The 15,745-nt window shown below is 37.6% G+C and overlaps 1 protein-coding gene across 2 annotated transcripts; it reads right to left on the bottom strand.

Annotated features, from left to right (window-relative positions):
* Positions 1 to 2,919: 2,919 nt before the first annotated feature.
* On the bottom strand, positions 2,920 to 13,066 carry slc17a8 (solute carrier family 17 member 8). 2 transcript variants are annotated; one of them, XM_053500608.1, is made up of 12 exons: positions 12,966 to 13,066; positions 11,427 to 11,682; positions 10,195 to 10,313; positions 9,446 to 9,560; positions 6,672 to 6,759; positions 5,819 to 5,905; positions 5,160 to 5,302; positions 4,926 to 5,075; positions 4,271 to 4,403; positions 4,048 to 4,158; positions 3,843 to 3,970; positions 2,920 to 3,619 (listed from the first exon to the last, which is right to left on the bottom strand). In XM_053500608.1, the coding sequence occupies exons 1-12, from the start codon at positions 13,064 to 13,066 to the stop codon at positions 3,269 to 3,271; spliced, it is 1,782 nt and encodes a 593-aa protein (XP_053356583.1). In that variant the 3' UTR covers positions 2,920 to 3,268. The 2 variants fall into 2 exon arrangements, with proteins under 2 accessions (XP_053356583.1, XP_053356584.1); XM_053500609.1 differs by lacking the exon at positions 4,926 to 5,075.
* Positions 13,067 to 15,745: the final 2,679 nt, after the last annotated feature.

The raw sequence follows: 15,745 nt of genomic DNA, 5'->3' as shown, positions 1-15,745 counted from the left end.
TGTTGGACAAATAGCTGCTTGTGGTGGGAGCCTGGGCCGGACAGATCAGGTCATGGGGAAAGGGGACAGTAGTTATTAATTAAACTCTCTTTCCATTAGGGCTAATAATCCTCCCACTACCCTCTCACCAAGCTTTTCCCATCATCCCCCAAACTTTGGCTGACAGCCCCACAAATACAACAGTACCATTACCTCCCTAGATATCAGTCCAGCATAAACTACTCCCAAACAGAGACCCCACACACACACACACACACACACACAAATATGATTACAAATGCATCCACTATTTTGTAGGGTTATTTCTCTTAATTATTTTTTTAGATATACATAGCCTTGTCTAATTTTTAATTCTTTTATATAGCACCATGGTTCCGTAGGAATGTTGTCACATTTCACTATGTATTCACTATATCTTCCTACTGTATATAGTTGATCGCACAATAAAGGTTACTTTGACCTTGTTATGACACGGTATGCACTAGATCTAAAATCTGCTCAAATCTCACTTTTTTTAGTTCACTTAGTTTGTCTCTGATGGCTCAGGAATATATCTATGTACACAAATCTTCAGACACCCATTCAAACCTATGGGTATGTTGAGAAGTGGGGTGTCTGGTTTGTTGTTATATATATTTACACACACACACACACACACACACACACACACACACACACACACACACACACACACACACACACACACCAGACACCCCACTTCTGAAAGCAAATTAACCTGAACTATGATGAAGGCCAGTACTGCTTTAATTGTGAATAAGCTCTTAATCATTTACTGGCTATTGCTCCATCCAGAGTGGGCCATTTTGAGTCAACACACAAAGCATTCTGAAATAAACAAAACCTTTGCCATTGGCTCTTTTCTGTTTGTGTAGCTGTCTCTCAGAGAGTGAAGAGGGGAATAGGGAGTAGTTGGCCTTGAGAGAAGGACACACACACACACACACACACATAGTCAGACGCACAGACACACACACACACACACACACACACACACACACACACACACACACACATATCATGACTTTACTATGAGCTACTGAATGTCGTACTGTTGTCATGGACTTTATTCGCCATAAGTGTAGTCCAACACGAATGATATTAAAATTGCCCGATCATAGACAGAAGCTGTTGCATTATCAATTCTCCCTAATTCTGTTAAATATTTACAAGATTTTAAATTAAGAGGCACTGTGTTCTCTGCCAATAGTTTATTATCTTGAAGGCCACCATGTCTGACATTTGATCTGACATTAAAGGTATGTACAACTTACGGGTTTAGAACCACACCAGATCATAAAAAGTCACATAAAAGCCTGGATGGTGAGATAAAACAATCGAAGAGCTCTTTAAACTTGCAAACTGCCCCTTTCAACATCAAAATTGTGTTAGTGTCAGACGTGTTATAACATGGTCCATGACCTTGAACTTTTACAAGTTTTATCTAAAAGTAGGCTCACTTACAGTACAGTACATGCTATGGTGCCATCTAGGATGGCACAACAGACTGATTACTCAAAATTAACTCAACAGTGTAATCAAAAAAATCTATTTAAAGTGACCGTCATCCCCCCTTTATGCACTTTATTTTAAATGCAAAGAGTTTCTTATTTTAGTTTTAAAGAGCTGGAGTATAGTTTTGCTGTGTGATAATTATAGAACATTGATATGAGAATACTGAACACCAGACTCGGTTGGAAGATGAGATGAAATGCTGTTGTTGGAATAAATTGTTCAGTTAAAAAGTGATAAAGGAGAGGATGTTTACGTCCAGATGATACAAACCAGCAGATATTTGTCAGCTCTTATTAATGAGCCAGTTTAAGCAATTCAGCATAAACAAGCAGGGGATAAGATGATAACACGGACTGCTTACAAGAAAAGGATGCCTAGTTAGTGAGCAACACTGTTTCCTCACTTATAGCTCATTAGTGGTGTAGAACAAAAGTTTCTTACTAATATGACAAAAAACATTGCAATGACTAAGGAATGACTGTGGAATGTTCAGGATACATCATTTATAACAGTCAGCTTGCACTTTTTTGCAAATTAGATAAAATAATAAAAGATATACAATAAAAACTAATAAGTAATAAACTACGGTATTTCTTATAAAAATGAATTGTATCAATAAACTGAAACAAATAGACAGCATGAATCGAAATATTAACTTTATTTGCCTTAAATTAAACAGGTACAGATAGTAATAGCTGCAATGAATTTACATTTAAACATCCAATTTATCAGTAAATGTACAGTACATTGACAATAGAGCTAAGCAGTGCTTATAAAAGAGGCACATTGCTGGTTTTGAACATGAGTTATTTCATTATTCATCTTGTATTGTGTTGAATCGGTACATTGTTCTGATTTAAAATGATAGAATAAATGCTATATTTATGTGAACCAGTGTTTCCTTGTAGAGCTAAACACTAAACCTAAATAAGATTCATGACATATTAAAATAAAGCAGGTGTTTTGGTAGATTTGCCAGGATTAGAAACAAAGCTGCAGGTTGGCTCTACATTAGAAATGCAAATGAACAATTCGAAAAAGGAAAGGTCACCATGTTCACTATGATCCAGTATAAATATTCACACATTTTTCTATATTTATCTTTTATTGCATAGGTTAAAACAGCAGGCCTTAAGAAAACCAAGGTCAACATATATGTATGCATAATTTCTACCTATTGATTATGAATTGAGATGAATTTTAAAGTAATAATTTTATATTTATATTAATATATTAACAGTGATGCTTTATTATTATTATTATTAGTAGTAGTAGTAGTAGTAGTATTGTTTGTTTATACTTTATTAATTTAAGAAACACTTAATTTATGAAAGAAATGAACTTAATTCATTTTATATATTTTTTTCTTTTTGGACATTTTGAATTTTTCTTAAAATTCAATATTAGGAAACAGATAAAGTATTTTTTTTTTTTTTATAACTGCCTTCTTCATCCCAGCATAGCCAATCACACAACTACAGACACTGATGTCTAACAAAGAAATCTGACCATACAAACATTCTTATGTAATTTCTGAAAGGACAGATGAAAAGTCTGGAAGGAGCCAAAATTAAATTAATTGCAAAAAAAAAATCTATTATCATATTGCACAGCCACATGGGTAAAGTTGCATGGATCCAGTGGAGCTGCAGTCGAGATCTTAATTTTAATGTCATCACCTCAGAAGCACAACAGTAAGGTGAGAGGAGTCCCGGGCTCTTGATGAACCCTAATGTCATTGATAATTTTCCTGATAGTCCCCATTCTCATAATGGGATGGTCCTCTTTCATCTTCCTCCTGCATGGTCACACCTTTTTTCTTTTTCCACCCCTTTTTGCATCCAGCTAAGTTCTCTGTAGTGGCTCCATAAGACTTCATCTTATTGGTAGCCAGGGAGCTGTCACAGCTGGTCTCCATCTCCTGGGCAAGTTCGTCTTCTCCGATGATGCCGCACTTCTCTTCACTAGTGTTCTCGGGATCAGCCCAGTCTTGTTTTTCACCCGAAGCAAAAATGGCATAAAAGATCACACCGCAATAATGGACCGTAGAAGCAATCACGAACACATTCTGCCATTCCCGCCGGGTCTGTTTAAAAAAATGGAAATGCATGCCGTCACACAGGTGTTTAATCATAACAGCGAAAATTGTATCCTGTTGCAAAGACATCTGAGAACTATATGAGAACTTTACTACTTCTAGTTATGTAATTACTGCTGTCTACTGGTAAAACATTTATACCTTGAAACTTGTCCTTTGCTGTAAACCACTGTATGCAAATGCACATATCAACAATTAGAGCACCACCCACTTTGTGTTTGGTCAGTGCTCCAACGATGAGAGGACACACCATACCAGACAGTGTCCCTACACCATTGGAGATTCCCATCAGGATACTGGCATAACGCGGTGCAATGTCAAGGTGATTCACGTTGAAACCTGAGATTCATAGATCCACTTTATTGACACGCTATTGCTGGATATCAATAAATAATACATGCTCACATTACTCTAACCTGATATGGCGAAACCACTGAAGCCCACTGCCAGGACCAGGAACGAGATGGCTACTCCACGTGTATGTGAGAATCCCACCACCAGCAGCAGAGTGGCTTCCATCCCAAAACCTGCGAACCACACGTTCAAAAAAGGAGCACATGTTCATCATATTGATAAGTTGATAACATGTTTCATTGACTGGATTCATTTTTAAAGAACTGGGTTTAAGTTAGTACCAACCTCCACAGTTCATGATTTTGCGCACAGCTGTGGTGGACAGGATTTTATGGCTCCTCAAGTAGTCTGCGAGCTGCCCTCCGATCGGCACAATGATGGTCATCACCATGTGAGGTACGGCTGACAAAATGCCCACCTAAGAGATGACGTTGAATGCCAGCATCCACGAAAAGAGCTTACCCTATTGTCAGTAAATTTCAACTTCAAATCTGAACAATTATCTGTGGTCAGCTGAGTAAAACTGGACATGCTGTGTGGGTGGGAGGGTGTCATTACTTTCCTCCCCAATAAAAATAAAGTGTCTCTATTCACATTTACTAGTTATGAAATTATGTGTGTTTATTTGTCACAGAAGAAGTTAATTAGCACTTTCTTCTTAGTGTTCCCATTACATAACATCAGCAGGAGATATAATAGATGGTTTCCTGTGTCTAGGGAGACATACATGCTAGCTTCACTCTACTTGATTGGTAGCTTTCTAGTGGAGGGGAAACTGGCAAATGACCATATTTGGAGAAAACTTGTTTAAAAAAAAGAAGAAGAAAAAAACATCACCATTCAAGAACTACCCATGCTCATATTGGTTGCATAAATGCATTGTTGTCAATTCCTAAATGAGTTATAGCACAATTAAAAAAAAAAAAAAAACAGGACACACCTTGCTTATGGGGAAACCAAAAACCTCCTCAAAGTAAGCTGGCTGGCTGATAAGCAGGAGATAAAAGGTCCAACTGCGGCAAAAGTTGGCGACAATAATAGCGTAGACTGGCATCGAGGTGAAGAATTGTCGCCATGGAGTCTTGAATTTCTAAAGAGAAAGCAATCATGGCATCCATGTTTTAAAAACATCTGCAATTGAGTTTGGTTAGACATTTGGTTTCTGATGCTGTACCTCAGTAGCACTCATTAAGCTGGCACCTTCTCCAATTGTTGTCTCAATGTATGTTTTCTCTTCTTCACTAATAGTCGGGTGCACAGCTGGACTTTCATATGCAAGCAGCAGCCAGAAAATATACCATATGATTCCGAAAACACCTAAGGAGTGCAAACATGCAAAAGCATTGCTGACATTTATTTGTGCGGTAAATAAAATGTGTAAGAAATATTTTTGGAAATAAAATGAAAACATTTTGTATATTCACTAGTTTCCATTCTGATATACGATCAAACAACACTCGGCATGGAAATTTAATTTGTAGTGGAGTTCAATCTGGGATGACAAACAAGATCATTCAAATGTTTCAAATAGCTGATTGCTGATATGTGATAAGTGTATTCATAAATCAGCTGTCAGCTCTCCATATAACAGCTGTCAGGACTGTAAAGATTTCTTGGATTAAGTTTGGATGGTGTTCCTTTTTTAAATATTAGATAGATAGATAGATAGATAGATAGATAGATAGATAGATAGATAGATAGATAGATAGATAGATAGATAACAATTATATGAAGCAGTATAGCAGTATATTTTCTATTGGACATTAATAGTCTAATGTTAAAAGATGTCTAAATGTCACTTGATGTTGGTATGAGCTTGGAAAGTAATCTTACCATAGATGTAGAAAACTGAAGGCCAGCCTACGTACTGCACTAGCACTCCTGCCAGAGGCATGGCAATCACAGCACCTGCATATGAGCCTGTCAAACAGAACCCACATGAGCGTAGTTAGTCTGTCACCAAGAGCAGAGCCTGGGATTCTTTTATTGGAACTGTAATTACAGCAAGTCTCTCATGCAATATATTCAGGGCCTCAAATGGTTGTGAACAGCTGAAAAATAGCCACAGGTCAACTATTGCAGTCATATTTTATCATATGTGATGTTATATGGACCCACATTCTGACACTGTTAAGAAAGCTGTGTTCACTGTCTACACATTGCTAAAAAAAAACACAAACACATTTTTTCCAGCATTCTTTTGGGCAGAAAGGAGAGAGTTTTTTTATTTTTATTTGTATGAATGAAACGATGTGTCCTGCACATTCAAACGGTCCGTTCAGAAGCAATGTCAAGTAGGATGACTGAGTTGTCGTTGCATCCCTTTTATTTAAAAAAGAAAGATATTTTAATGGATTTGGGGGTGTCTGTAATGAGTAGACAAACATCTGCTAAACAAAACTCCTCCAGGCGCTCAACTAGTTTCAGTATCACACCCTGGCGCAGTGTGTAGGCTGCTTAATTCCTGTCTGAGTAGTTATCAGTCATTCCTTTCATCTCATTTTCACATCACAGGAAGGAAACAGAGGCGTGGGTAAGAAGGTAGCATTCAGGGAGGGTGCTTAATAAATCCACATTTACACCACTTAACTGTTTTGCAATATTGTTGCAATCTGTGTCTTTAAATCAGTGTTATGTAGGGATTTATTTTTCATAAAATCATATCCTGTATACTGTATGTACTCACCACAAAAAGATGTGGTCGCCAGGCGACTTCTTTCAAGTGGAGGAGCCCATTTGCTCCACATTCCATGGCAAGCTGGATAGGTGACTCCCTGAAACGCAAATACAAAGACCTTCTGCTATGGACTGAAAATTTATCTCAGTAAACTGAAACTGTGAATTGCCATCATAAATGCCTTATTATAAGGATATAGCCAGATCGTCCTACTGCCAAATAGAAAAAAAAAAATTAAAATTTGAAATTGCCGGACCACTGAAAACCTGATATGACTATTTATTGGTAAAATCTTATGGCCAGGTGCTTTAGGCATCAGAGGCTTGCATACATGCATGAATATTCACACATACAAGCGGTGACTAGGGTTGGTTAGACTTAATCATTAAGATGGTCCTGGACGGTCCAGTCGCTCGATAGTACAGGACTGGAATTTCCTACAGTCTACCTAAGCCTCCAGCCTCCTAACACACAGTATAACTGCAGATCAAGCCCTGCTATTCGTTATCACCCATTGAGGATGGGTTCCCTGTTAAGCCTGGTTCCTCTCAAGATTTCTTCCTATTTCCATTGATTCATACACATTCGCATTTTATTCAAACTTCCATATATTTTTTTTGACAATGACAATTGTTAAAAGCGCTATACAAATAAATTTGAATTAAACTGAATTGAATTAAATTAAAAACATTTTTTGGATGGGATTGGTCAAACTTTCTGCATAAGCAGGTTCGACTGGTTAAGACTGTCTGCAGGACCTGGTGGGATTGTTTAGAATATTTTTAGGAATGGGTAGTCCCATGTACGATTCTAATTACACAATCACTGAGTTAGTAACTGGGTCATTCTAAATGACAATGCAGATGCATCTGGTACTGCAGGTGGTGTCACATCACATCACAATACCACTATCTGAACGAGATCCTTACCACAAAACTTATCAATGCAAACGCTACTGTAGTATTGTTGTATTAAAGTGCTACAGTATCTCTGCTCCACAATTACACCTTATCCACCAAGTAGTTTGCTGCTATGGTAAAGTACATGCAGGAGGCCCAAAGACATGGATCTGTTTGACCCTCTATGTATCCATCATAAGGTAGCTTCCTCTGTGCAAAGAGTTAGGAAAAAGCATTATGCTTGTGAATTGATTACTGAAGACTGAGCCAAATGATCAAGATGGTCATTAATGCCTGCACTGAAAAAGATGCATGAAGCTACAGTTTTCAATAAATGTGACTTGAGGATTGATAGGTAATCTTCTCTGTATCCTAAAGGGAGATGAGTGATAGAATGTCTTCTACACAATGTCCACTAGGAATAGGTGTTAATTTCTTATGGTCTGGACAACCAACCCCGGCTGTGTTCCGGTGCTTTGTAAATGAGCTACCCTGTGACATGCCTGAGGCTGAGTGGAAACAATCCCTTATTTAAAATAAAACAGAGCTTCAAAACCAGGAAGCAAATATACCACAAACCCAGAGGAGCACGTAGGACATGTATTGATGAGACATTTGGAGCACAGGCTGTTTGGTTTCACTTTACAACTCCTGTCTTCTCTTCCGAGGGTCTCTTCTTTGAGATTTTGTGTATGAAGGATGAGAAGGTGCAGATAGTGGCCATAATCCAAAATATTTATTCTCAAAAAATACCCAAAGTGTAAAAATCCATGCTAACATCACTGCTTGATATCTTGCATGGCTGCATCGCATCTGGAAATTTCAAGCACAAATTTGTTGCTTGTTGGATGACGGATTGTTGGATGGACTGTATTGAGTGATTGGAACATTGCAAAACAATAGTGTAGGAGAAAAGAAGCACTTTTTATTTTAGAAAAAATCCCAACCAATCATCTAAATAAGTGTTAAGTGACACTATGGGTGTTGTAAGTGTGGTATTAAGTAATATAGACAAAGAATGAGCATTGGTTAATGGATTAATTTAATGTTTACTTATGCCAATGCATTAGGCATATTGCAAGCTTTCATTCCCCCACACCTGAAAATATATTTTACTGATGAATTTTTTATTAGTGTATAAGTATTAACCCTACTAATGTATAGGGTTTCAACTGGATTTTGAGAATATTCCTTTTCCTGACTTCCAAAAAACAGTTCTGGTGTTTTGTTGTTGTTGTTGTTTTTTTTCATGTTTAATTTCTACGTTATGATTTTTGTTACAAGTCTGATAAAATGCTAAACTTAAATTGTAAAAAGAATATTTTTATGGGACTGTTTAAAAACACTTAATTGATCTAGGTTTTGGAAATAATCCTGTTTACATTTTTTTTCATATAAGATGCTAAAAGAACCAAACAACAACAAAAAAAAAAAATATTGCAGGCAAAGCTGAGCAATAAAAGATAAAATGGAGTTTGTACTCCATTTATACACTTCCATGTATACAGGGTTGCAGGGGGGCTTGGAGCCTATCCCAGGAGACATAGGACACAAGCCGTGGACAAGGTGCCAATCAATCACAGGTCACACACATACTGTATACATACGCCCGTTCACATACTACGGGCAATTTGGGACCGCCAATTAGCCTAATCTGCATGTCTTTGTAGACTGTAGGAGGAAACCAGAGTACGTGGAGGTAACCCACTGAGCACAGAGAGAACATGCAAACTCCATACACACAGAGGCAGGAATCGAACCCGGATCTTGGAGGTGCAATGCGACAGTGCTAACCACTATGCCACTATGCCACCGTGCCACCTGCTAAACATTTACATTTTATATATAAAATGAGCGTATGATTAAACGTCCACATGCACTGACCTCCACCAGCCCCTGCAAGACTCGCACAAACAGGACGCAGCCATAGTGGACCCTCGCTGCTGATGGGATGAACATGTTTAGAACTGATGTTAAGAAAATTGCAGCTCCAAACACTCTGAGAAAACATGGAGAGAAACAGATTTTAAGGCATTTTTATACATTTCTATAGACTTTGATCAATTTTAACGTAGTGTAAATGTTAGGTGATACGTCTTCACATCGCAATAATGCGAGTGAATGAGTGACATCTACTGTACAGTTTAAGTGTGGTTATGGAATTTGGCAGCAAACATGTCTATAACAGTAAGTCCAGCAGGGAGACTTTTCCCTTAGTTTTTTTTTTTTTTAATACCATTTACTTCATCATTTAATTCTTCTCCTGCCATAAAATCATGTGTAAGTGACACTTGTAATATTCTAGAAGCTGATGTTTCAGAGCGAGATCTACGACAGGATCTTTCATTATTAACTCTGTCAGCCTTGTGTCCTCCTTTTCCCGTGAGGCTTTTATTACAGGCGCACTATCACACCTCTCATCAACACACCACGCCGCTTTAACCCTTCCAGCCCTGACCAGGCATTTGTGCTCCCAGTAATCTAAATACTGTATTGTGTTATATGATCCCAATTAGTGACTCATGTTTGACCAGACTTTAAATGCCCTGGCTATCAGGGAAGATTGTGTGAAAACTAAGTTTCATGCATGCAGCTACTCTCTTTCCCTCTCCGTGGTCGAGGATTGTGCTCACCTGTTTGCTGCGAGCTTGTTGGAAATGAAGCCTCCGGGGATTTGAGTAACAATGTAACCCCAGAAAAATGAACCATGTATTAACCCTACTGTCTCAGGGTCCCAGTTGAACTCGGCAGGCTGGAAAATAAGCATTAAAAAAAAATAATAATATTAATATATGCGATGTCCATATGCAATATATTGTACATACAGTATAAAATCCTATGGAATGATAGAGATATAGAAGAAGGAGAGAGGAAAAAAGTGACCGTAAGTGAATGTTTATCTCTTCATATTTCCCTTTAATCAGACCACAGGAAATTGCAGTAGCTAACTACACCGAACCTCATTTATTCCAAATATTCAACTAAAATCAAAACCAAGATAATCTCTTGTCGCTTCAGCTAGACTGGTTAATTACTTTGTCTGCAACCTTAATTTCTTCGAAAGGATGTGTGCTTAAGTTAACAATTCTGCAGTGAAAAAAAATAGAAAAGACATAGAGATACCCTTATGAACTTTAAACTCTCTAACGGCTCAAAAAATAATTTTTTCCCTTTTTTTGGGTGTTTTTAATGGTAGGCAATATGACGCAGCAGGTAGCGTCGGCTTCAGGGCCCTGGTTCCATCCTAAGCTCATGTTACCATCTGTGTGGAATTTCACCTGTTTCCTTACACGTGTACATGGGTTTTCTTGAGTTTCTCTGGTTTTTTTTTTTTTTTTAGAACTCTTAAAAACATGTCAATCAACTAGTCGAAATTTCTCTTTTGTGAAAATGTACGTGGCGGCACGGTGGTGTAGTGGTTAGCACTGTCAGCTTGCACCTCCAGGGTGAAGGGTTCGTGTTTACATGTTCTCCCTGTGCTTGATGGGTTTCCTCCAGGTACTCTGGTTTCCTTCCACAGTCCAAAGAAATGCAGATTAGGTTATTTGGCGTTTCCATTTGCCTGTAGAGGGTGAATGAGTGTGTGAGTGTGTAAGTGTGTGTGGGCCCTGCAATAGATTGGCACCCCATCCAGAGTGTACCCCACCTCGTTCCTAAGTCCTGGGATAGGTTAGGATAAAACAGTATAGAAGATGAGTGAGTGAGTGAAAATGTATGTTTTTGTGCATGGTGCTCTGGTGTGTATTCCTGCCTTGTTCCCAGTGTTCACAGGATAGGCTCTGGATTCACAGCAACTCTCCTAATCATACTATGCTTACTAAAGACCAATGAATGTAATGTACCTTCGGGTTTTTTTTTTTTTCACCTGTATCACAGCAGTTCCGTTGATGTACACTGTATTGTTGTTGACCATTTCCACAATGGCAACACCCAGATTGCAGCGGATACCAAATGAGATACAAAACCCCAGGCCACTGAGAATGGCAATGATGTAGCGTTTGGGCAAGCCGAAGCAGCCACAGTCGAGCAGCGGTGGGCTGCGGTGAGAAGCTGACACGGGCCTACCATCTTCTGTTAGCTCTATCGGCGCCTCCTCATCCACGTTGGTGCCATCAATCTTCCTGCAGAGAGGTGGTAGAGGTATGAGTCATAAAAAAGAAAGTTTGCATGTGTCAACTATGCTGATTAGGTTTATCCTGCCTGTCCTTATTTCAACTGTTTTCAGTTTGTGCTTTTTTTTTATCCTGTGCGCCAGCAGCGAGGTCTAAATGTGACCAAGCATGTACAGTAGCTTCAGAAAGGTCATGAAGTGGATCTTTTGTTACTCACTCCTTTTTACTTGCATGCAAACCTGCTCCATCATGGAACCTCCATCTCATCTCACATGCTCAGACTAAGGGCTATGATTTTCTACAATGCATACCTGAGTTCATGTTTTTTCATAGAAAGGAGGAAATTCTCCAATAGTCTGGAGAATCATGTACAGTTGTTAGAAAAATAATAAACAGGATACCATGAGCACTTGCCTCGATGACTGATTAAACTTTTTTTTTTTGGTAATTACAGCTAATAGGCCAATCAATACATGATCAATACATTTTTTAGATAATGTATGAAAAATGAACCAGGTTAGGATCTGCAAAATGACCGCTCGCTATTAACTGTACTCAGTGAACTTCACATGGTGGTGATTATATTTTTCAAAATTAAATATTTAACAATATAAATTCTATTCAAATCCCTAAATATAGGGTTCCAATGTGAGTTTTTTGTGGTTTAAAAACAATATCAACACTTGTAGAATTCTCCAGTGTCTGAAGCATGTATGACAGAATATTACCCAGGCACAGGAAATTATTTGCGTTATCTCTTTTATCACTTTGTCTTATTTCTGACATTGTCTTCCATTTGTATAAGGCTTCCAAGTACTGTACATTACATTTCTCTGAGCATTTCAATGTCTCCAAAGCATTACCTTGTGAAAATCACGGCCGTTTAAGATTGATACACTAAAGTTACACACAACATGTATATCTTTGTATAATTAAGTATACTGTATAAAGTATACTGTAAGGTTATTTATGTTGGTTTTATAGGTAGCCTCTAGACTAGAAGTAAATCACAGTAGTAACAGTAATTAGAATAGGAAACAGAGGATTAGAATAAACAGCACAGACAAATATACAGAAAAAAATCCCACTATGTTTAATCTTCTGCCTACTTCTACAGAGGCATGAGTTTAAATTTGTAACTCATCTGGCAGGATTACAATAGAAGCTTTATTAAAAACTCCTGAACTGATTTTTATTTCGACAGTAAAATATGCTGTCAGAATTTTTTTTGAACAACAGAGAGGTTTCTGATCTTATTGAACAGCCCCTGCATCAACAAGTTCCACTCTTACCTTTGCAGGTTTCCCAGAGAGTCTCCCACTGCGTACTTCATCTCCTCCTTTCCTGGCTTCAGCACCTTCTCCTTCAAACCTGTAAGTCCTCCGATCGGCATCTCTCCTTCCCTTTCGCTTCTCTTCTACAGACCTGCTTCCCTGACTTACTCTGCTTTTGCCAAATAGGCAGGAGATCCACTAGACATTAATGCTCATCCTCTCCTGGTTGGGCTGATGTGACAGGCTGAGGTGCATTGGAGGGGAGGTGGGATGCTGCGCCCTGATGCTCTAGCTGCACTAGATTGGTTGCACTAACTGCAAGTGCAGGATTGAACACGTAATGCTTTCCGGTGTCCTCAGAAGTCCAGGGTTCTCTATGAACTTGTTCACTTGGCATGAGCATGAAGGAGCACTTTAGAATGCTCCAGTTTGGCAGAAATAAGAAAAGGGAAACCCTCACTGAACTATCATTGTGCGAACAAAAAAAAAACACCTACAAAGTCTTTCCATTCCACAGCAACAAGGAATCCTCACTCTCCAGAGCTTGTCCCATTTAGAGCAGGTCAGTAAGACAGGCGGTCTCAAATCATTAAAGTTTAAAGGCAGAGTTAACCAGCCAGGTTCAGGGCTGTATGATATAAGCAGGTGAAACCAGAGACAGCTTTCTTTTCTCAGAGTTAGTATCATTCTGTGTTGGTGTAACACAGCCACACCAGGTTAAAGAGTGTCAGCATCAGCAATGATCGAAATGCAGGTGAAAACCACCTAGCACTTTATCTACGAGGAGAGATTTGTATGTATGTATGTAATTAAGTGATAAAAACTGTAGTGTTAAAATGCAGCATGTACCGTACAGTATATGGCAATATATGCTGTTTTGGTGCTGACATGATTAGTGACCAGCTTCTGACTTCAATCCAATAAAACTCCCCACATATGGTACTCTCTACTATAAATGTGATTGCATAAATGTCATGCCTAGACTCAATAAATAACGTACATATATTTGTTTATATACATACAATACAATGTACCATGTGTACCAAGAATGAAACGAAAATTTAGTTGAAGTGCTGAAATACTGAACTTCTCTCTATCCTGGTCAATATTTAAGTTTACTGTGGTGTGTATGAACATTTTGTAATTTTTTTTTTTTTTTTTCTTTTCAATAAATGACTTGCTATTCCATGAACTGCAAATTGCATATAATGATCTTTGTCAACCATCTATTACCTGAAAAATTCCCGGTCCTAGCGCGCCACCTAGTGGCTATGTGAAGGTAATGGTAGTCAATACATGAATACATCTTCACTTTATGTTACATGAACAATTTCAGATAAGTGTCAAGCCTTAAATTATTTTATACTGGCTTAATAAAACAGAATAATAACTTTTAGAGAAAGTCTATTAGATTATTAGGTTCCCATTGCATTATCAAGCATAAATTCAAGTTATAAGAGTAAAAAAAACTTTTATAATGTATAACTTATGGCTTGTTTTGGCATTAATTTTCTGTATGAATGTATTATTCTGTGATCAGAACACAGACTTTTTTATTGCTGGAGATAATCCTTTACAATTTGTAAAACTTACTTCCTCAAGTAAACAATAAATGTTTGAGATGTTGTGACTTATTTTTCTTAGATAATAAAATGACTTGTCTACAGTGTTGCATTCACAGCAGAATGTCAGAAATTATTCTGCTTCAATATAATAAAGATGGTTAACAAACAATGGGTTTGTCAATGCTGGTTTGGTAGGTAATCAGACCAAGTTGTAATTTTCACCATGGATACAAAACAGCTGTCAATGCATAGTCAGTTACACAATTTGGCAAATATCTTACTGGGATCATCTCACGCACTGTGACAAAGGATAGTGTTTTTAATCATGGTTCAACCTCATATGTCTTGGATAGTGTGTGAGGACAAATGCGCAATCTTCATTCCACCAAGCTTTTAGAAGTCACAAGAATTTTCTGACATCATAATGTTGGGCACAAGGGTGCAGCTGCATTGAATTAACACCATAAAGTGTTTATACAGTTCCAGTTCGACTCGTATGAACTCTGAAGGCATTAAACCAACCATGGGAATTTAACTGTGTATTAATTAAAGAACATTGTACATTGTTTAAGCATATCATGACATTTAACTTTATTGAAACAGCATCTGTAAAAACAAGTTTATTCCTGGTATTACTTAGCCTCATGAGACCTGAATGTTCTCATGTGAGAACATGAGGTTTTTTACCAACTACACTGTCTATACTGTATATTCTTGTATGATCCTTATATTAAGACCGTTAGGTAAAATAAATTTTCCAAACTTCTTTTTGTGTGTATACATTTAGTTAAGTAAATAGTTTTCAGGTACTAATACAGAGAAACAAGAGGGTGAAGATGCAACATGCAACATTATAGAATCTGGGTCTTAGGAGGTTAATTTATAGCAGGTATAAAATGTGATTTCCTTATTAGCTCTATTGTCTATCTTAAGAAAACAATAAAACAAACATATGCAACTTCTTGAGTTACCAAAAAAACTCACAAACAAACTCATAAGTTTGCATAAGTTGGAATTTTAACAAAATTCAGAACGTGAAAAAAACTGAGATCGTAGGAAAAGATAAATTATGTTATTGATAGCTTGATTTTCACTGCTTTTTTTTTTTAAACAGTGATAATAATACCTATTGAACATACTGTAAACACTAAATTATAAAAGACTTCACAAACAATATGTAAAAAAGTCACATTGATATTGATCATAACATAAGACATCTTCACTTTCTTAAAC

Source organism: Clarias gariepinus, chromosome 7 (genome assembly GCF_024256425.1).
Source record: "Clarias gariepinus isolate MV-2021 ecotype Netherlands chromosome 7, CGAR_prim_01v2, whole genome shotgun sequence".
Taxonomy (NCBI): Eukaryota; Metazoa; Chordata; class Actinopteri; order Siluriformes; family Clariidae; genus Clarias; species Clarias gariepinus.
This window is presented reverse-complemented; position numbering and strand designations above follow the sequence as displayed.